Raw genomic sequence first — 23,285 nt, forward strand, 5'->3', positions numbered from 1 at the left:
ATGTCTAGTTCCACTTCACAATAACAGCACTCGCCAGTCTCGTACTGTGAGGTTGGGTGGCCCACCACTTCACGGCTGAGCCATTGGTTACTCTGAAATGTCTAGTTCAACTTCACAATAACAGCACTTACAGCCTGCCGGGGAAGCTCTAGCAGGGCAGAAATTTGACGAACTGATTTGTTGGAATCCTATGACGGTCCCACGTTGAAGCTTTTTGCAGATTAACAGACACTACTGAAGGATCTGAGATGTTACCTCCTGTTTGTCGGTATCTTGTGTTTGTTGTCATAAGGTCGAAAAATATCTCATAGGGTGGTGCTGTAATATTAATGTGTTCCTGTGTTTTATTGATGAAAACACAGCATGATGCTCTCCAGTGCTCTACTAACCAGTGTGTCATACAACCCACTCACTATCTATTCTCTCTCTCTCTCTCTCTCTCTCTCTCTCTCTCTCTCTCTCTCTCTCTCATTCCATATTGATATGATAAAGTCTATGGTGAGGGACTTCTGTGTTTGAACCGACGGTTGTTAGCAAGATGATGATAGTATTGTGTATTCTAGAGGTCTTGTTTTACAGTGAACGTCTTATCGAACAATGGAGTTCAAGAAATAGAGTTCAGGAAACATTTACCAATGAACTAAAGTAGAAAAAGATAATAAAATCAAAAGTAACACAAGAAAATGACATAACAATAACGAGGCTATATACAGGGGTACCTATACCGAGTCAATGTTTGGGGGTACAGGTTAGTCGAGGTCATTTGGAAAGTGACTATGCATAGATAATAAACAGCAAGTAGCAGCAATGTAAACACAAAGGAGGGGGGAATACATTGTGGCCATTTGATCAAATCAAATCAAGAAGAAGTTACAGGTCTGTGAGAGCCAGAAATCTTGCTTGTTTGTAGGTGACCAAATACTTATTTTCCACCATAATTTGCAAATAAATTACAAAAAAATCCTACAATGTGATTTTCTGGATTTTTTTTCTCATTTTGTCTGTCATAGTTGAAGTGTACCTATGATGAAAATTACAGGCCTCTCTCATCTTTTTAAGTGAGAGAACTTGCACAATTGGTGGCTGACTAAATACTTTTTTGCCCCAATGTATCTAACCAAGAGTAACAAGTCAACAGCAAACATGTCATCCCCCACAAATTATGCAGTGCCCCAACTTGGGCCAATTAGTGACAATTATTATGGATTAATCAAATCAAATCACATTTATTTATATAGCCCTTCGTACGTCAGCTGATATCTCAAAGTGCTGTACAGAAACCCAGCCTAAAACCCCAAACAGCAAGCAATGCAGGTGTAGAAGCACGGTGGCTAGGAAAAACTCCCTAGAAAGGCCAAAACCTAGGAAGAAACCTAGAGAGGAACCAGGCTATGTGGGGTGGCCAGTCCTCTTCTGGCTGTGCCAGGTGGAGATTATAACAGAACATGGCCAAGATGTTCAAATGTTCATAAATGACCAGCATGGTCGAATAATAATAAGGCAGAACAGTTTAAACTGGAGCAGCAGCACGGTCAGGTGGACTGGGGACAGCAAGGAGTCATCATGTCAGGTAGTCCTGGGGCATGGTCCTAGGGCTCAGGTCAGTTGAAACTGGAGCAGCAGCACGGCCAGGTGGACTGGGGACAGCAAGGAGTCATCATGTCAGGTAGTCCTGGGGCATGGTCCTAGGGCTCAGGTCCTCCGAGAGAGAGAAAGAAAGAGAGAAGGAGAGAATTAGAGAACGCACACTTAGATTCACACAGGACACCGAATAGGACAGGAGAAGTACTCCAGATATAACAAACTGACCCTGAATTGTTCAGCAGTCTGATGGCTTGGGGGTAGAAGCTGTTGAGGAGCCTTTTGGTCCTAGACTTGGCGCTCCGGTATCGCTTGTCGTGCGGTAGCAGAGTGAACAGTGAACAACCTCTGTGTTAACAAACCTCCAAACGAGCTTCAATGCCATACAACTCTCCTTCCGTGGCCTCCAACTGCTCTTAAATGCTAGTAAAACTAAATGCATGCTTTTCAACCGATTGCTGGCAGTGTAACAGTATAGCACCCATCGCTCCACAAAAGCCGCGGCCCTTGCAGAGCAAGGGGAACAACTACTTCAAGGTCTCAGAGCGAGTGACGTCACCGATTGAAACGCTATTAGCGCACACCCCATTTCACATCGGTTAAACCCGCACCTGCCCGTCCGACTAGCATCACTACTCTGGATGGTTTTTAGACTTAGAATATGTGGACAACTACAAATACCTAGGTGTCTGGCTAGACTGTAAACTCTCCTTCCAGACTCATATTAAACATCTCCAATCCAAAGTTAAATGTATATTTTATTTTATTTCACCTTTATTTAACCAGGGAGGCCAGTTGAGAACAAGTTCTCATTTACAACTGTGACCTGGCCAAGATAAAGCAAAGCAGTGCAACACAAACAACAACACAGAGTTACACATGGAATAAACAAACATACAGTCAATAATACAATAGAAAAAGTCTATATACAGTGTGTGCAACATCGACAGGCAGGTTACCTTCGCTTTCTTTAGCTCGGTGTGGATGTTACCTGTAATCCATGGCTTCTGTTTGGGAAATGTACGTACGGTGGGACAACGTCATCGATGCACTTAGAGCAGAGGACAGTTGAACGGTCTGGTCTGTCTCTACTGTATACCATCAATATACTTAAGTAATGAACTAATAATCTAATGATAATCCTCTATGAGTTGAGCTGGGCTGAGATAGACCCTCATCTCCATCAAACCAGATTGTCTTTGTACTGTAACATGCGGTAGATGTCTGTCACAAAAGCTAACATGCTGTACAACACAAGAAGGTACATAAATACTGTCAGACATAACAGCCACTCTCCTCCAGACCACTATTTATAGTCTCCCTTTTAAAAGGTGTTCTTTCACTCTCTCTTTTTGCTTGTCAAATAACTTTCTATCTTCCTACTGTATCTCTGTCTCTCTTTCTCTCTCTATCTCTTTGTTAATAGCTTCATCTTCCCTGTCTGATTGTATCAACCTCTTTTGTAGCCTATTGTAGTGTATTGAACCGTATTGTGTTGAATCCCAGCCCGGTGTATTCATAGCACAGAGATAATTACTGCTAGTACGGAGCTGTCCTTGGTGCTGTGTCCTTATTTCTTTATGATGGTAGGCATATTAAGTGAAGTGCTAAATGAAGTCCAATAGGTTTCCAAAATGAGCTTTCACTATTGTGGTATACACAATTATAACACATAGTAACATAGTGACACCATTCACCAATGGGGAAATGAAGGCTAATACTATCAGATGGAATAGAAGTCATGACAGTTTTGCTCCACATAAAGATAACAGTATTAGTAACTAATTTCTGCCTGTGTGAACATACAACAACGTACAGTATGGGCTTGTAAAATTTCAGTAACTTCCCCAAAACGTACAGTTTTTTTTCTTCTGAAATCCTGATTTGAAGATTCCCAGAATCAGGAGGGAATCAACAGACAATCTGGGAATCCTTCAACCAGGATTTCTGGGGAAAAAACAGTAGATTTGGGGAAAAGTTACTGGAATCTTGCAGTTTAACAATATGCAACGTAACGTGTACCCTCTTATCCTCATTCATTATAGATCACTAACAACTGACCTGGTCCTCTTTATTTCCCATCCAAGGACCCAGCCCTGCAGCTGACCTCCCCCAGAACGGGGCCATCCGTGTCGGACCTGTTGGCCGTGAACTCCCCCCGCTCAGTGGAGCACCAGGTGCAGCTGCTCCAAAGGCTGCTCCAGCAGCAGGAGCAGCAGGCCCAGGCTGCTGCAGCACAGGTAGACACGTTTTCAAACTTTTCCAAATGACAGTTTGTCTTGTTGAATGCAGCTCATGAGTAACATTGGCATAGTTTGATTAGCCAAAATACTGTACATTTCACTGTTTGTTATGGTATTTTAGATCAAAAAGAGACTATTAAACTTGAGCCACAGTACCTTGGCAGATTATTAGCTAGCTAGAAACCTCGTACAGCATTTTCTGTGGTGACCACAAGTGGATATTTCATAATGTGTCTGAACCGTCACTATAAACAGTACGACATTTTATATATTGAGTTTTTTGTTCATATTTTCCCCGAATGTGTTTACGTTACTTTTCAGTAGTTCAATTAGTGTTTATTTTGTTTAACTGGTTCGTGCTACCCTGAGCTACCACTCTAATGATTGACGGTTCAGCAAGAGAGAGGTATTGCCTTTTGCTGCTGGGGCTATAAAGAATGATAAGACAGTGCTCTTCCTCAAAGGTAGCTCTCAGCTCTGCTGGTCTAACAAGACATTCCTTATGACTAACGAGCAACGTTGTCACTCTACACTCTCTAGTCTGTTTCTCATTATCTCTTGTCATTCCTGTAACCACATGTCTTGGTCTAATGAGGTTTGGGCTGGTTTTTGGGTTATAACGACGGATTATTTTTAATGCTGAGCGAACAGAGGCAGAAGAGTGAAGAAACATTCACCCTTTCATCCTGGATCAGTGGATGTGTGTTTGTGAATTTCTGTTAGATATTTGGGGGTATTTCTGTGTGTGTATGTTTAATAACCTATGAGTACATATTCATTTATATTATTTTACTGTGTGTATTTGTGTGTGTGTCCTCACAAAAATAGTAATACACAAATGTGTGTGTGTGTTCGCATTTTTGCATGCATGCGCCTGGTGTGTAAGCATGCACACGAACATACAGTATCTACATACAGTATCTACAAATAGTACCTACATATAGTATCTACATACAGTACATACATACAGTATCTACAAATAGTATCTACATACAGTATCTACATATAGTATCTACATATAGTATCTACATATAGTATCTACATACAGTATCTACAAATAGTACCTACATATAGTATCTACATACAGTACATACATACAGTATCTACAAATAGTATCTACATACAGTATCTACATATAGTATCTACATATAGTATCTACATACAGTATCTACATATAGTATCTACATATAGTATCTACATATAGTATCTACATATAGTACCTACATATAGTATCTACATATAGTATCTACATACAGTATCTACATATAGTATCTACATATAGTACCTACATATAGTATCTACATATAGTACCTACATATAGTACCTACATATAGTATCTACATATAGTATCTACATACAGTACATACATACAGTATCTACATACAGTATCTACATACAGTATCTACATATAGTATCTACATATAGTATCTGCATACAGTATCTACATATAGTATCTACATATAGTATCTGCATACAGTATCTACATACAGTATCTACATACAGTATCTACATACAGTATCTACATATAGTATCTACATACAGTATCTACATACAGTATCTACATACAGTATCTACATATAGTATCTACATACAGTATCTACATACAGTATCTACATATAGTATCTACATATAGTATCTACATATAGTATCTACATACAGGATCTACATACAGTATCTACATATAGTATCTACATACAGTATCTACATATAGTATCTACATATAGTATCTACATATAGTATCTACATACAGTATCTACATATAGTATATACATACAGTATCTACATATAGTATCTACATATAGTATCTACATACAGTATCTACATATAGTATTTACATATAGTATCTACATACAGTATCTACATATAGTATCTACATATAGTATCTACATATAGTATCTACATATAGTATCTACATACAGTATCTACATACAGTATCTACATATAGTATCTACATATAGTATTTACATACAGTATCTACATACAGTATCTACATATAGTATCTACATACAGTATCTACATACAGTATCTACATATAGTATCTACATACAGTATCTACATACAGTATCTACATACAGTATCTACATATAGTATCTACATACAGTATATATATACAGTATCTACATATAGTATCTACATACAGGATCTACATACAGTATCTACATATAGTACCTACATATAGTATCTACATATAGTATCTACATACAGTACCTACATATAGTATCTACATCCCTGCAAACATGTGTCCACCTCCCAGTGTGTGTGTGTGTGTGGTGTGTGTCTACCTAGACGTGTGTGTATACACTCTCACCTCCCAGTGTGTGTGTGTGTGGTGTGTGTCTACCTAGACGTGTGTGTATACACTCTCACCTCCCAGTGTGTGTGTGTGTGGTGTGTGTCTACCTAGACGTGTGTGTATACACTCTCACCTCCCAGTGTGTGTCTACCTAGACGTGTGTGCTCCAGGACCAGCTGTCAGTGGAGGTGCGTGCAAGGACAGACGCCCAGGCCCGTGTCCAGAGACTCCTGCTGCAGAACAAGGACCTGCTGCAGCACATCTCCCTACTGGTCAAACAGATCCAGGAGCTGGAGCTCAAGGCTGCTGGAGGACTCAGCTCCAGTGACTGGCTTTGCTTCTTTATCCATTCTCTCTTCTCTTATCCCTCGCTTTCCTTCTTCTACCCCTCACTCTTCATCCCTCTTTCTATTCACATCTCTCCCCTCTCACCCCTTTTTCTCGTCTCATCTCTCCCCTCTCATCCCTGTTTCTTGTCTCATCTCTCCCCTCTCATCCCTGTTTCTCTTCTCATCTCTCCCCTCTCATCCCTGTTTCTTGTCTCATCTCTCCCCTCTCATCCCTGTTTATTTTCCCATCTCTCCCCTCTCATCCCTGTTTCTCTTCTCATGTCTCCCCTCTCATCCCTGTTTCTTGTCTCATCTCTCCCCTCTCATTCCTGTTTCTCTTCTCATGTCTCCCCTCTCATCCCTGTTTATTTTACCATCTCTCCCCTCTCCCCTCTCCCCTCTCCTCTCTCCCCCTCATCCCTGTTTCTCTCCTCATCTCTCCCCTCTCATCCCTGTTTCTCTTCTCATGTCTCCCCTCTCATCCCTGTTTCTTGTCTCATCTCTCCCCTCTCATCCCTGTTTATTTTACCATCCCTCCCCTCTCATCCCTGTTTATTTTACCATCTCTCCCCTCTCATCCCTGTTTATTTTACCCTCTCTCCCCTCTCATCCCTGTTTATTTTACCATCTCTCCCCTCTCATCCCTGTTTATTTTACCATCTCTCCCCTCTCATCCCTGTTTATTTTACCATCTCTCCCCTCTCATCCCTGTTTATTTTACCATCTCTCCCCTCTCATCCCTGTTTATTTTACCATCTCTCCCCTCCCTCTCCCCTCTCATCCCTGTTTATTTTACCATCTCTCCTCTCATCCCTGTTTATTTTACCATCTCTCCCTCTCCCTCTCCCTCTCTCCTCTCATCCCTGTTTATTTTACCATCTCTCCCCTCTCCCCTCTCATCCCTGTTTATTTTACCATCTCTCCCCTCTCCCCTCTCCCCTCTCATCCCTGTTTCTCTTCTCATCTCTCCCCTCTCATCCCTGTTTCTCTTCTCATCTCTCCCCTGTCATCCCTGTTTCTCTTCTCATCTCTTCCCTCTCATCCCTGTTTCTTGTCTCATCTCTCCCCTCTCATCCCTCTTTCTTGTCTCATGTCTCCCCCCTCATCCCTGTTTCTCTCCTCATCTCTCCCCTCTCATCCCTGTTTCTCTTCTCATGTCTCCCCTCTCATCCCTGTTTCTTGTCTCATCTCTCCCCTCTCATCCCTGTTTATTTTACCATCCCTCCCTCTCATCCCTGTTTATTTTACCATCTCTCCTCTCATCCCTGTTTATTTTCCCTCTCCCCTCTCATCCCTGTTTTATTTTACCATCTCTCCCCTCTCATCCCTGTTTATTTTACCATCTCTCCCCTCTCATCCCTGTTTATTTTACCATCTCTCCCCTCTCATCCTGTTTATTTTACCATCTCTCCCCTCTCATCCCTGTTTATTTTACCATCTCTCCCCTCTCATCCCTGTTTATTTTACCATCTCTCCCCTCTCATCCCTGTTTATTTTACCATCTCTCCCCTCTCATCCCTGTTTATTTTACCATCTCTCTCATCCCTCTCATCCTCATTTATTTTACCATCTCTCCCTCTCCCCTCTCATCCCTGTTTATTTTACCATCTCTCCCCTCTCCCTCTCCTCTCCCTCTCATCCCTGTTTCTCTTCTCATCTCTCCCCTCTCATCCCTGTTTCTCTTCTCATCTCTCCCCTGTCATCCCTGTTTCTCTTCTCATCTCTCCCCTCTCATCCCTGTTTCTTGTCTCATCTCTCCCCTCTCATCCCTCTTTCTTGTCTCATGTCTCCCCCCTCATCCCTGTTTCTCTCCTCATCTCTCCCCTCTCATCCCTGTTTCTCTTCTCATGTCTCCCCTCTCATCCCTGTTTCTTGTCTCATCTCTCCCCTCTCATCCCTGTTTATTTTACCATCCCTCCTCCTCATCCCTGTTTATTTTACCATCTCTCCCCTCTCATCCCTGTTTATTTTGACCCTCTCTCCCCTCTCATCCCTGTTTATTTTACCATCTCTCCCCTCTCATCCCTGTTTATTTTACCATCTCTCCCCTCTCATCCCTGTTTATTTTACCATCTCTCCCCTCTCATCCCTGTTTATTTTACCATCTCTCTCCCCTCTCATCCCTGTTTGTTTACCATCTCTCCTCTCATCCCTGTTTATTTTACCATCTCTCCCCTCTCATCCCCCATCTCTCCCTCTCATCCCTGTTTATTTTACCATCTCTCCCCTCTCATCCCTGTTTATTTTACCATCTCTCCCCCTCTCATCCCTGTTTATTTTACCATCTCTCCCCTCTCATCCCTGTTTATTTTACCATCTCTCTCTCTCCTCTCATCCCTGTTTATTTTACCATCTCTCCCCTCTCATCCCTGTTTGTTTTACCATCTCTCCCCTCTCATCCCTCCCATCTCTCATCCCTGTTTATTTTACCATCTCTCCCCTCATCCCTGTTTATTTTCCCATCTCTCCCCTCTCATCCCTGTTTATTTGACCATCTCCCCTCTCATCTCTCTCCCTCTCATCCCTGTTTCTGTTTCTCTTCTCATCTCTCCCCTGTCATCCCTGTTTCTCTTCTCATCTCTCCCCTCTCATCCCTGTTTCTTGTCTCATCTCTCCCCTCTCATCCCTCTTTCTTGTCTCATGTCTCCCCCCTCATCCCTGTTTCTCTCCTCATCTCTCCCCTCTCATCCCTGTTTCTCTTCTCATGTCTCCCCTCTCATCCCTGTTTCTTGTCTCATCTCTCCCCTCTCATCCCTGTTTATTTTACCATCCCTCCCCTCTCATCCCTGTTTATTTTACCATCTCTCCCCTCTCATCCCTGTTTATTTTACCCTCTCTCCCCTCTCATCCCTGTTTATTTTACCATCTCTCCCCTCTCATCCCTGTTTATTTTACCATCTCTCCCCTCTCATCCCTGTTTATTTTACCATCTCTCCCCTCTCATCCCTGTTTATTTTACCATCTCTCCCCTCTCATCCCTGTTTATTTTACCATCTCTCCCCTCTCATCCTGTTTATTTTACCATCTCTCCCCTCTCATCCCTGTTTATTTTACCATCTCTCCCCTCTCATCCTGTTTATTTTACCATCTCTCCCTCTCATCCCTGTTTATTTTACCATCTCTCCCTCTCCTCTCATCCCTGTTTATTTTACCATCTCTCCCCTCCCTCTCTCCCTACCTCCCCTCTCATCCCTGTTTCTCTTCTCATCTCTCCCTCTCATCCCTGTTTCTCTTCTCATCTCTCCCCTCTCATCCCTGTTTCTCTTCTCATCTCTCCCCTCTCATCCCTGTTTCTCTCTCTCATCTCCCCTCTCATCCCTCTGTCTTGTCTCATGTCTCCCCCTCATCCCTGTTCCATCTTCCTCATCTCTCCCCTCTCATCCCTGTTTCTCTTCTCATGTCCCCTATCATCCCTGTTTCTTGTCTCATCTCTCCCCTCTCATCCCTGTTTATTTTACCATCCCTCCCCTCTCATCCCTGTTTATTTTACCATCTCTCCCTCTCTCCCTGTTTATTTGACCCTCCCCTCTCCTCTCTCCCTCTCCCTGTTTATTTTACCATCTCTCCCCTCTCATCCCTGTTTATTTTACCATCTCTCCCTCTCATCCCTGTTTATTTTACCATCTCTCCCCTCTCATCCCTGTTTATTTTACCATCTCTCCCATCTCTCCCCTCTCATCCCTGTTTATTTTACCATCTCTCCCCTCTCATCCCTGTTTATTTTACCATCTCCCCTCTCATCCCTGTTTATTTTACCATCCCTCTCATCCCTGTTTATTTTACCATCTCTCCCTCTCATCCCTGTTTATTTTACCATCTCTCCCCTCTCATCCCTGTTTATCCTGTTTTTTACCATCTCTCCCTCCTCTCATCCCTGTTTATTTTACCATCTCCCCTCTCATCCCTGTTTATTTTACCATCTCTCCCTCTCATCCCTGTTTATTTTACCATCTCTCCTCTCATCCCTGTTTATTTTACCATCTCTCCCCTCTCATCCCTGTTTATTTTACCATCTCTCCCTCTCATCCCTGTTTATTTGACCATCTCTCTCTCCCCCTCTCCCTCTCATCCCTGTTTCTCTTCTCATCTCTCCCCTCTCATCCCTGTTTCTCTTCTCATCTCTCCCCTGTCATCCCTGTTTCTCTTCTCATCTCTCCCCTCTCATCCCTGTTTCTTGTCTCATCTCTCCTCTCATCCCTCTTTCTTGTCTCATGTCTCCCCCTCATCCCTGTTTCTCTCCTCATCTCTCCCTCTCATCCCTGTTTCTCTTCTCATCTCTCCCCTCTCATCCCTGTTTTTGTCTCATCTCTCCCTCTCATCCCTGTTTATTTTACCATCCCTCCCCTCTCATCCCTGTTTATTTTACCATCTCTCCCCTCTCATCCCTGTTTATTTTACCCTCTCTCCCTCTCATCCCTGTTTATTTTACCATCTCTCCCCTCTCATCCCTGTTTATTTTACCATCTCTCCTCTCATCCCTGTTTATTTTACCATCTCTCCCCTCTCATCCCTGTTTATTTTACCATCTCTCCCTCTCATCCCTGTTTATTTTACCATCTCTCCCCTCTCATCCCTGTTTATTTGACCATCTCTCCCCTCTCATCCCTGTTTATTTGACCCTCTCTCCCCTCTCATCCCTGTTTATTTTACCATCTCTCCCCTCTCATCCCTGTTTATTTTACCATCTCTCCCCTCTCATCCCTGTTTATTTTACCATCTCTCCCCTCTCATCCCTGTTTATTTTACCATCTCTCCCTCTCTCATCCCTGTTTATTTTACCATCTCTCCTCCTCTCATCCCTGTTTATTTGACCATCCCCTCTTATCCCTCTCATCCCTGTTTATTTTGACCATCTCTCTCCCCTCTCATCCCTGTTTATTTTACCATCTCTCCCTCTCATCCCTGTTTATTTTACCATCTCTCCCTCTCATCCCTGTTTATTTTACCATCTCTCCTCTCATCCCTGTTTATTTTACCATCTCTCCCTCTCATCCCTGTTTATTTTACCATCTCTCCCTCTCATCCCTGTTTATTTTACCATCTCTCCCCTCTCATCCCTGTTTATTTTGACTCCATCCCTCTCTCCCCTCTCATCCCTGTTTATTTTACCATCTCTCCCCTCTCATCCCTGTTTATTTTACTCATCTCTCCCCTCTCATCCCTGTTTATTTTACCATCTCTCCCCTCTCATCCCTGTTTATTTTACCATCTCTCCCCTCTCCCTCTCATCCCTGTTTATTTTACCATCTCTCCCTCTCATCCCTGTTTATTTTACCATCTCTCCCTCTCATCCCTGTTTATTTTACCATCTCTCCCCTCTCATCCCTGTTTATTTTACCATCTCTCCCCTCTCATCCCTGTTTATTTTACCATCTCTCCCCTCTCATCCCTGTTTATTTTACCATCTCTCCTCTCTCCCCTCATCCCTGTTTATTTTACCATCTCTCCCTCTCATCCCTGTTTATTTTACCATCTCTCCCCTCTCATCCCTGTTTATTTTCCCATCTCTCCCCTCTCATCCCTGTTTATTTTACCATCTCTCCCCTCTCATCCCTGTTTATTTTACCATCTCTCCCTCTCATCCCTGTTTATTTTACATCTCTCCCCTCTCCTCTCATCCCTGTTTATTTTACCATCTCTCCCCTCTCATCCCTGTTTATTTTACCATCTCTCCCCTCTCATCCCTGTTTATTTTACCATCTCTCCCCTCTCATCCCTGTTTATTTTACCATCTCTCCCTCTCATCCCTGTTTATTTTACCATCTCTCCCCTCTCATCCCTGTTTATTTTACCATCTCTCCCTCTCCCCTCTCATCCCTGTTTATTTTACCATCTCTCCCCTCTCATCCCTGTTTATTTTACCATCTCTCCCTCTCATCCCTGTTTATTTTCCCTCTCTCCCTCTCATCCCTGTTTATTTTACCATCTCTCCCCTCTCATCCCTGTTTATTTTCCATCTCCCCTCTCATCCCTGTTTATTTGACCATCTCTCCCCTCCCTCTCCCCTCCCCTCTCCCCTCTCATCCCTGTTTCTCTTCTCATCTCTCCCCTCTCATCCCTGTTTCTCTTCTCATCTCTCCCCTCTCATCCCTGTTTCTCTTCTCATCTCTATCCCTCTCATCCCTGTTTCTTGTCTCATCTCTCCCCTCTCATCCCTGTTTCTTTCTTGTCTCTGTCTCCCCCTCATCCCATCTCATCTCTCCCCTCTCATCCCTGTTTCTCTTCTCATGTCTCCCCTCTCATCCCTGTTTCTTGTCTCATCTCTCCCCTCTCATCCCTGTTTTTTTACCATCCTCCCTCTCATCCCTGTTTATTTTACCATCTCTCCCCTCTCATCCCTGTTTATTTTACCCTCTCTCCCTCTCATCCCTGTTTATTTTACCATCTCTCCCCTCTCATCCCTGTTTACCATTTTACCATCATCTCTCCCCTCTCATCCCTGTTTATTTTACCATCTCTCCCCTCTCTCATCCCTGTTTATTTTACCATCTCTCCCCTCTCATCCCTGTTTATTTTACCATCTCTCCTCTCATCCCTGTTTATTTTACCATCTCTCCCCTCTCATCCCTGTTTATTTTACCATCTCTCCCCTCTCATCCCTGTTTATTTTACCATCTCTCCCTCTCATCCCTGTTTATTTTACCATCTCTCCCCTCATCCCTGTTTCTCTTCTCATCTCTCCCCTCTCATCCCTGTTTATTTTACCATCTCTCCCTCTCATCCCTGTTTATTTTACCATCTCTCTCCCTCTCATCCCTGTTTATTTTACCATCTCTCCCCTCTCATCCCTGTTTATTTTACCATCTCTCCCCTCTCATCCCTGTTTATTTTCCCATCTCTCCCTCTCATCCCTGTTTATTTTACATCATCTCTCCCCTCTCATCCCTGTTTATTTTACCATCTCTCCCTCTCATCCCTGTTTATTTTACCATCTCTCCCCTCTCATCCCTGTTTATTTTACCATCTCTCCCCTCTCATCCCTGTTTATTTTACCCTCTCCCCTCTCATCCCTGTTTATTTTACCATCTCTCCCCTCTCATCCCTGTTTATTTTACCATCTCCCCTCCCCTCTCCTCTCATCCTGTTTATTTTACCATCTCTCCCCTCTCATCCCTGTTTATTTTACCATCTCTCCCTCTCATCCCTGTTTATTTTCCCATCTCCCCTCTCATCCCTGTTTATTTTACCATCTCTCCCCTCTCATCCCTGTTTATTTTACCATCTCTCCCCTCTCATCCCTGTTTATTTTACCATCTCTCCCTCTCCTCTCCCCTCTCCCCTCTCATCCCTGTTTATTTTCTCATCTCTCCCTCTCATCCCTGTTTTCTCTTCTCATCTCTCCCCTGTCATCCCTGTTTCTCTTCTCATCTCTCCCCTCTCATCCCTGTTTCTTTCTCATCTCTCCCCTCTCATCCCTCTTTATTGTCTCATGTCTCCCCCTCATCCCTGTTTCTCTCCCATCTCTCCCCTCTCATCCCTGTTTCTTTTCTCATGTCTCCCCTCTCATCCCTGTTTCTTGTCTCATCTCTCCCTCTCATCCCTGTTTATTTTACCATCATCTCCCCTCTCATCCCTGTTTATTTTACCATCTCTCCCCTCCCTCTCATCCCTGTTTATTTTACCTCTCTCTCCCCTCTCATCCCTGTTTATTTTACCATCTCTCCTCTCTCCTCTCATCCCTGTTTATTTTACCATCTCTCCCCTCTCATCCCTGTTTATTTTACCATCTCTCCCCTCTCATCCCTGTTTATTTTACCATCTCTCCCCTCTCATCCCTGTTTATTTTACCATCTCTCCCCTCTCATCCCTGTTTATTTTACCATCTCTCCCCTCTCATCCCTGTTTATTTTACCATCTCTCCCCTCTCATCCCTGTTTATTTTACCATCTCTCCCTCTCATCCCTGTTTATTTTACCATCTCTCCCCTCTCATCCCTGTTTATTTTACCATCTCTCCCCTCTCATCCCTGTTTCTCTTCTCATCTCTCTCCCTCTCATCCCTGTTTATTTTCCCATCTCTCCCCTCTCATCCCTGTTTATTTTACCATCTCTCCCTCTCCCCTCTCATCCCTGTTTATTTTACCATCTCTCCCCCCTCTCATCCCTGTTTATTTTACCATCTCTCCCCTCTCATCCCTGTTTATTTTACCATCTCTCCCCTCTCATCCCTGTTTATTTTACCATCTCTCCCCTCTCATCCCTGTTTATTTTACCATCTCTCCCCTCTCATCCCTGTTTATTTTACCATCTCTCCCCTCTCCCCTCTCATCCCTGTTTATTTTACCATCTCTCCCCTCTCATCCCTGTTTATTTTACCATCTCTCCCCTCTCATCCCTGTTTATTTTCCCATCTCTCCCCTCTCATCCCTGTTTATTTTACCATCTCTCCCCTCTCATCCCTGTTTATTTTACCATCTCTCCCCTCTCATCCCTGTTTATTTTACCATCTCTCCCTCTCCCTCTCCCCTCTCCCTCTCATCCCTGTTTCTCTTCTCATCTCTCCCCTCTCATCCCTGTTTTTTCTTCTCATCTCTCCCCTGTCATCCCTGTCTTCTCTTCTCATCTCTCCATCTCTCTCATCCCTGTTTATTTTCTCATCTCTCCCCTCTCATCCCTCTTTCTTGTCTCATGTCTCCCCCTCATCCCTGTTTCTCTCTCATCTCATCCCCTCTCATCCCTGTTTCTCTTCTCATGTCTCCCCTCTCATCCCTGTTTCTTGTCTCATCTCTCCCCTCTCATCCCTGTTTATTTTACCATCCCTCCCCTCTCATCCCTGTTTATTTTACCATCTCTCCCCTCTCATCCCTGTTTATTTTACCCTCTCTCCCCTCTCATCCCTGTTTATTTTACCATCTCTCCCTCTCATCCCTGTTTATTTTACCATCTCCCTGTTTATTTTACCATCTCTCATCCCTGTTTATTTTACCATCTCTCCCCTCTCATCCCTGTTTATTTTACCATCTCTCCCCTCTCATCCCTGTTTATTTTACCATCTCTCCCCTCTCATCCCTGTTTATTTTACCATCTCTCCCCTCTCATCCCTGTTTATTTTACCATCTCTCCCCTCTCATCCCTGTTTATTTTACCATCTCTCCCCTCTCATCCCTGTTTATTTTACCATCTCTCCCCTCTCATCCCTGTTTATTTTACCATCTCTCCCCTCTCATCCCTGTTTCTCTTCTCATCTCTCCCCTCTCATCCCTGTTTATTTTACCATCTCTCCCCTCTCATCCCTGTTTATTTTACCATCTCTCCCCTCTCCCCTCTCATCCCTGTTTATTTTACCATCTCTCCCCTCTCATCCCTGTTTATTTTACCATCTCTCCCCTCTCCCCTCTCCCCTCTCATCCCTGTTTATTTTACCATCTCCCTCCCTCTCCCCTCTCATCCCTGTTTATTTTACCATCTCTCCCCTCTCATCCCTGTTTATTTTACCATCTCTCTCCCTCTCATCCCTGTTTATTTTACCATCTCTCCCTCTCATCCCTGTTTATTTTACCATCTCTCCCTCTCATCCCTGTTTATTTTACCATCTCTCCCTCTCCCTCTCATCCCTGTTTATTTTACCATCTCTCTCTCTCCCCTCTCCCTCTCATCCCTGTTTATTTTACCATCTCTCCCCTCTCATCCCTGTTTATTTTACCATCTCTCCCTCTCATCCCTGTTTATTTTCCCATCTCCCTCTCATCCCTGTTTATTTTACCATCTCTCCCCTCTCATCCCTGTTTATTTTACCATCTCTCCCCTCTCATCCCTGTTTATTTTACCATCTCCTCCCCTCCCTCTCCCATCTCCCCTCTCATCCCTGTTTCTCTTCTCATCTCTCCCCTCTCATCCCTGTTTTCTTCTCATCTCCCCTGTCATCCCTGTTTCTCTTCTCATCTCTCCCCTCTCATCCCTGTTTCTTGTCTCATCTCTCCCCTCTCATCCCTCTTTCTTGTCTCATGTCTCCCCCCTCATCCCTGTTTCTCTCCTCATCTCTCCCCTCTCATCCCTGTTTCTCTTCTCATGTCTCCCCTCTCATCCCTGTTTCTTGTCTCATCTCTCCCCTCTCATCCCTGTTTATTTTACCATCCCTCCCCTCTCATCCCTGTTTATTTGACCATCTCTCCCCTCTCATCCCCATTTTACCCTCTCTCCCCTCTCATCCCTGTTTATTTTACCATCTCTCCCCTCTCATCCCTGTTTATTTTACCATCTCTCCCCTCTCATCCCTGTTTATTTTACCATCTCTCCCCTCTCATCCCTGTTTATTTTACCATCTCTCCTCTCCCTCTCATCCCTGTTTATTTTACCATCTCTCCCTCTCATCCCTGTTTATTTTACCATCTCTCCCTCTCATCCCTGTTTATTTTCATCTCTCCCCTCTCATCCCTGTTTATTTTACCATCTCTCCCTCTCATCCCTGTTTATTTTACCATCTCTCCCCTCTCATCCCTGTTTATTTTACCATCTCTCCCCTCTCATCCCTGTTTATTTTACCATCTCTCCCCCCTCTCATCCCTGTTTATTTTACCATCTCTCCCCCTCTCATCCCTGTTTGTTTTACCATCTCTCCCCCTCTCATCCCTGTTTATTTTACCATCTCTCCCTCTCATCCCTGTTTATTTTACCATCTCTCCCCTCTCATCCCTGTTTATTTTACCATCTCTCCCTCTCATCCCTGTTTATTTTACCATCTCTCCCTCTCTCCCTGTTTATTTTACCATCTCTCCCCTCTCATCCCTGTTTATTTTACCATCTCTCTCCCTCTCCTCTCCCCTCTCATCCCTGTTTCTCTTCTCATCTCTCCCCTCTCATCCCTGTTTCTCTTCTCATCTCTCCCCTGTCATCCCTGTTTCTCTTCTCATCTCTCCCCTCTCATCCCTGTTTCTTGTCTCATCTCTCCCCTCTCATCCCTCTTTCTTGTCTCATGTCTCCCCCCTCATCCCTGTTTCTCTCCTCATCTCTCCCCTCTCATCCCTGTTTCTCTTCTCATGTCTCCCTCTCATCCCTGTTTCTTGTCTCATCTCTCCCCTCTCATCCCTGTTTATTTTACCATCCCTCCCCTCTCATCCCTGTTTATTTTACCATCTCTCCCCTCTCATCCCTGTTTATTTTACCATCTCTCCCCTCTCATCCCTGTTTATTTTACCATCTCTCCCCTCTCATCCCTGTTTATTTTACCATCTCTCCCCTCTCATCCCTGTTTATTTTACCATCTCTACCCTCTCATCCCTGTTTATTTTACCATCTCTGCCCTCTCATCCCTGTTTATTTTACCATCTCTCCCTCTCCTCCCTCTCATCCATGTTTATTTTACCATCTCTCCCCCTCTCTCCCTCTCATCCCTGTTTATTTTACCATCTCTCCCCTCTCCCTCCCCCTCATCCCTCTCATCCCTGTTTATTTTACCATCTCCCCTCTCCCTCTCATCCCTGTTTATTTTATCTCTCCCCTCTCCCTCTCCCCTCTCCCCTCTCATCCCTGTTTATTTTACCATCTCTCCCCTCCCCTCTCCCTCTCATCCCTGTTTATTTTACCATCTCTCCCCTCTCTCCCTCTCATCCCTGTTTATTTTACCATCTCTCCTCTCATCCCTGTTTATTTTCTCTCCATCTCTCCCTCTCTCTCCTCTCATCCCTGTTTATTTTACCATCTCTCCCCTCTCCCCTCTCCCCTCTCCCCTCTCATCCCTGTTTATTTTACCATCTCTCCCCTCTCATCCCTGTTTATTTTACCATCTCTCCCCTCTCCCTCTTCCCTCTCCCTCTCATCCCTGTTTATTTTACCATCTCTCCCTCCCTCTCCCTCTCCCCTCTCATCCCTGTTTATTTTACCATCTCCTCCTCTCCCCTCTCCCTCTCATCCCTCTCATCCCTGTTTATTTTACCATCTCTCCCCTCTCCCCTCTCCCCTCTCCCCTCTCCCCTCTCATCCCTGTTTCTCTTCTCATCTCTCCCCTCTCATCCCTGTTTCTCTTCTCATCTCTCCCCTGTCATCCCTGTTTCTCTTCTCATCTCTCCCCTCTCATCCCTGTTTCTTGTCTCATCTCTCCCCTCTCATCCCTGTTTATTTTACCATCCCTCCCCTCTCATCCCTGTTTATTTTACCATCTCTCCCCTCTCATCCCTGTTTATTTTACCCTCTCTCTCCCTCTCATCCCTGTTTATTTTACCATCTCTCCCCTCTCATCCCTGTTTATTTTACCATCTCTCCTCTCATCCCTGTTTATTTTACCATCTCTCCCTCTCATCCCTGTTTATTTTACCATCTCTCCCCTCTCATCCCTGTTTATTTTACCATCTCTCCCCTCTCATCCCTGTTTATTTTACCATCTCTCCCCTCTCCCCTCTCCCCTCTCATCCCTGTTTATTTTACCATCTCTCCCCTCTCCCCTCTCCCCTCTCATCCCTGTTTATTTTACCATCTCTCCCCTCTCCCCTCTCCCTCTCCCTCTCATCCCTGTTTATTTTACCATCACTCCCCTCTCCCTCTCCCCTCTCATCCCTGTTTATTTTACCATCTCTCCTCTCCCCTCTCCCCTCTCCCTCTCATCCCTGTTTATTTTACCATCTCTCCCCTCCCCTCTCCCTCTCATCCCTGTTTATTTTACCATCTCTCCCCTCCCTCCCTCTCTCCCCTCTCATCCCTGTTTATTTTACCATCTCTCCCCTCTCATCCCTGTTTATTTTACCATCTCCCCCTCTCCCTCTCTCCTCTCATCCCTGTTTATTTTACCATCTCTCCCTCTCTCCCTCTCCCTCTCCCCTCTCATCCCTGTTTATTTTACCATCTCTCCCCTCTCATCCCTGTTTATTTTACCATCTCTCCCCTCTCCCCTCTCCCCTCTCCCCTCTCCCCTCTCATCCCTGTTTATTTTACCATCTCTCCCCTCTCCCCTCTCCCCTCTCATCCCTGTTTATTTTACCATCTCTCCCCTCATCCCCCTCTCCCCTCCCTCCCCTCTCATCCCTGTTTATTTTACCATCTCTCCCCTCTCCCCTCTCCCCTCTCTCCCTCTCATCCCTGTTTCTTTTCCATCTCTCCCCTCTCATCCCTGTTTCTCTTCTTCTCTCTCTCCTGTCATCCCTGTTTCTCTTCTCATCTCTCCTCTCATCCCTGTTTCTTGTCTCATCTCTCATCCCTACCTCTCCCTCTTTCTTGTCTCATGTCTCATGAGGGAGAGATCATCTCTCTGTCTCATGAGGAGAGGGGAGAGAGGGAGAGAGAGGTAAAATAAACAGGGATGAGAGAGGAGAGAGGGGAGAGATGGTAAAATAAACAGGGATGAGAGGGGAGAGAGGGGAGAGTAAAATAAACAGGATGAGAGGGGAGAGAGGGAGAGATGGTAAAATAAACAGGGATGAGAGAGGGGAGAGGGAGAGGGAGAGATGGTAAAATAAACAGGGATGAGAGGAGAGAGGAGGGGAGAGATGGTAAAATAAACAGGGATGAGAGGAGAGGGAGAGGGAGAGATGGTAAAATAAACAGGGATGAGGGGAGGGGAGAGATGGTAAAATAAACAGGGATGAGAGGGAGAGGGGAGAGATGGTAAAATAAACAGGGATGAGAGGGGAGAGGGGAGAGGGGAGAGATGGTCCCCTCTAAACAGGGATGAGAGGGGAGAGGGGAGATGGTAAAATAAACAGGGATGAGAGGGAGAGAGGGGAGAGATGGTAAAATAAACAGGGATGAGAGGGAGAGGGGAGAGGGGAGAGATGGAAATAAACAGGGATGAGAGGGAGAGGGGAGAGATGGTAAAATAAACAGGGATGAGAGGGGAGAGAGGGGAGAGATGGCAAATAAACAGGGATGAGGGGAGGGGAGAGGGGAGAGATGGTAAAATAAACAGGGATGAGAGGGGAGAGAGGGGAGAGATGGTAAAATAAACAGGGATGAGAGGGGAGAGGGGAGAGATGGTAAAATAAACAGGGATGAGAGGGGAGAGAGGGGAGAGATGGTAAAATAAACAGGGATGAGAGGGGAGAGGGGAGAGATGGTAAAATAAACAGGGATGAGAGGGAGAGAGGGAGAGATGGTAAAATAAACAGGGATGAGATGGTAAAATAAACAGGGATGAGAGGGGAGAGAGGGGAGAGATGGTAAAATAAACAGGATGAGAGGGGAGAGGGGAGAGGGGAGAGATGGTAAAATAAACAGGGATGAGATTTTATTTGTATCTTTCATTATTTATCCCTCTTTTAATCTCACTCTCTCTCTTCTCTGTTTTCTCCACAGTGGGCTCCCAGGACAGTTTGCTGGAGATCACCTTCCGTGCCAAGCCCCCCCTGCGTGACGCCCCCACCATCCCCACCTCCATGGGCCCCCAGCAGGGTCAGCCCCAGATCAACAATGGCCCATGGGCCTCCACCCTAACAGGGTCCTCTCCACCAGGGACCAGGGCCCCGGAGAGCCTCTCTCTGGGGCCTGGCGGTAGTGCCGTGAGGCTGGAGTGCTTCCGCTTCCCCCGCCGCAGGGGAGAGGAGCCCCACCAGAACCAAGACCAGGAGGGGGAGAGTCCGAGCTCAGGCGGCCCAGACGGGGACTCCCCTGTGGGTGGAGAGGAGGTCCTTGGAGCCCTGGAGCTCCTCCGGTTCCGGGAGTCGGGGATCGGTTCGGAATACGAGTCCAACACGGACGAGAGCAGTGACAGGGACAGCTGGGGGCAGGGCGAGGGTGCGGGGCCTGAGGGCACGGCACGCCTCTTCAACGTGCTGAACGCAGAGAGCCCTTCAGACTGTCTGGATGATGAGATGGCTGTGTAGCCCTCCACAGCTCTGCTTCACTCAGTCATAGCATATACAGTAGTGCTATAGTGCTGTTGACAGTTCTCCTCCCTCCAAACTCTGCTCACAGTACTTTTGTTTGATATTTGTTAATATTTATGAGATATGTGTTTATATTTGTTATACTTGCTAAATATGTTTTTTTTGTTGCATTGTTTACATATGTTGGATATTTTATTATTTGTTTATTTTTGCCGTTTTTGTTTATATTTGATGCAGTTGTTTACATGTGTTTGTTGCATTTGTTTTATATTTTTTAATATATTTTGTCTCAGCACTTGACATTCTGCTGCTGTTTCTACTCCCCTGGGCTTATTGCAGTGTAGTTGTAGTCTGTGTCAGACTCTATATCTAAATATATGACTCTGGTCTATATCATATATCTAAATATATGCCTCTGGTCTGTATCATATATCTATATGACTCTGGTCTGTATCATAAATCTATATGACTCTGGTCTGTATCATATATCTAAATATATGACTCTGGTCTGTATCATATATCTAAATATATGACTCTGGTCTGTATCATATATCTAAATATATGACTCTGGTCTGTATCATATATCTAAATATATGACTCTGGTCTGTATCATATATCTAAATATATGACTCTGGTCTGTATCATATATCTAAATATATGACTCTGGTCTGTATCATATATCTAAATATATGACTCTGGTCTGTATCATATATCTAAATATATGACTCTGGTCTGTATCATATATCTAAATATATGACTCTGGTCTGTATCATATATCTAAATATATGACTCTGGTCTATATCATATATCTAAATATATGACTCTGGTCTATATCATATATCTAAATATATGACTCTGGTCTGTATCATATATCTAAATATATGACTCTGGTCTGTATCATATATCTAAATATATGACTCTGGTCTGTATCATATATCTAAATATATGACTCTGGTCTGTATCATATATCTAAATATATGACTCTGGTCTGTATCATATATCTAAATATATGACTCTGGTCTGTATCATATATCTAAATATATGACTCTGGTCTGTATCATATATCTAAATATATGACTCTGGTCTGTATCATATATCTAAATATATGACTCTGGTCTGTATCATATATCTAAATATATGACTCTGGTCTGTATCATATATCTAAATATATGACTCTGGTCTGTATCATATATCTAAATATATGACTCTGGTCTGTATCATATATCTAAATATATGACTCTGGTCTGTATCATATATCTAATTATATGACTCTGGTCTGTATCATATATCTAAATATATGACTCTGGTCTGTATCATATATCTATATGACTGGTCTGTATCATATATCTAAATATATGACTCTGGTCTGTATCATATATCTAAATATATGACTCTGGTCTGTATCATATATCTAAATATATGACTCTGGTCTGTATCATATATCTAAATATATGACTCTGGTCTGTATCATATATCTAAATATATGACTCTGGTCTGTAATCATATATCTAAATATATGACTCTGGTCTGTATCATATATCTAAATATATGACTCTGGTCTGTATCATATATCTAATTATATGACTCTGGTCTGTATCATATATCTAAATATATGACTCTGGTCTGTATCATATATCTATATGACTGGTCTGTATCATATATCTAAATATATGACTCTGGTCTGTATCATATATCTAAATATATGACTCTGGTCTGTATCATATATCTAAATATATGACTCTGGTCTGTATCATATATCTATATGACTCTGGTCTGTATCATATATCTAAATATATGACTGGTCTGTATCATATATCTATATGACTCTGGTCTGTATCATATATCTAAATATATGACTCTGGTCTGTATCATATATCTAAATATATGACTCTGGTCTGTATCATATATCTATATGACTCTGGTCTGTATCATATATCTATATGACTCTGGTCTGTATCATATATCTATATGACTCTGGTCTGTATCATATATCTATATGACTCTGGTCTGTGTTATTGGGCCATTGTGTAACAGTGAAACACACCCCCCCAGCTTGGCCAGTCATCAGTCTTGATGTTTTTTCTTATTGA

The 23,285-nt window shown here is 43.8% G+C and overlaps 1 protein-coding gene across 1 annotated transcript in view; it reads left to right on the plus strand.

Moving 5' to 3' along the window:
• LOC115117263 (carboxyl-terminal PDZ ligand of neuronal nitric oxide synthase protein-like) overlaps nucleotides 1-21,664 on the plus strand; it is a 54,521-nt gene extending 32,857 nt beyond the window's left edge. Inside the window, exons 8-10 of the mRNA XM_065005079.1 lie at nucleotides 3,669-3,821; nucleotides 6,273-6,441; nucleotides 20,666-21,664. Of these exons, the coding sequence (XP_064861151.1) occupies nucleotides 3,669-3,821; nucleotides 6,273-6,441; nucleotides 20,666-21,192 (849 nt within the window). The 3' untranslated portion in view covers nucleotides 21,193-21,664. The remainder of the gene's footprint in view (nucleotides 1-3,668; nucleotides 3,822-6,272; nucleotides 6,442-20,665) is intronic.
• Nucleotides 21,665-23,285: the final 1,621 nt, after the last annotated feature.

Source organism: Oncorhynchus nerka, linkage group LG20 (genome assembly GCF_034236695.1).
Source record: "Oncorhynchus nerka isolate Pitt River linkage group LG20, Oner_Uvic_2.0, whole genome shotgun sequence".
Taxonomy (NCBI): Eukaryota; Metazoa; Chordata; class Actinopteri; order Salmoniformes; family Salmonidae; genus Oncorhynchus; species Oncorhynchus nerka.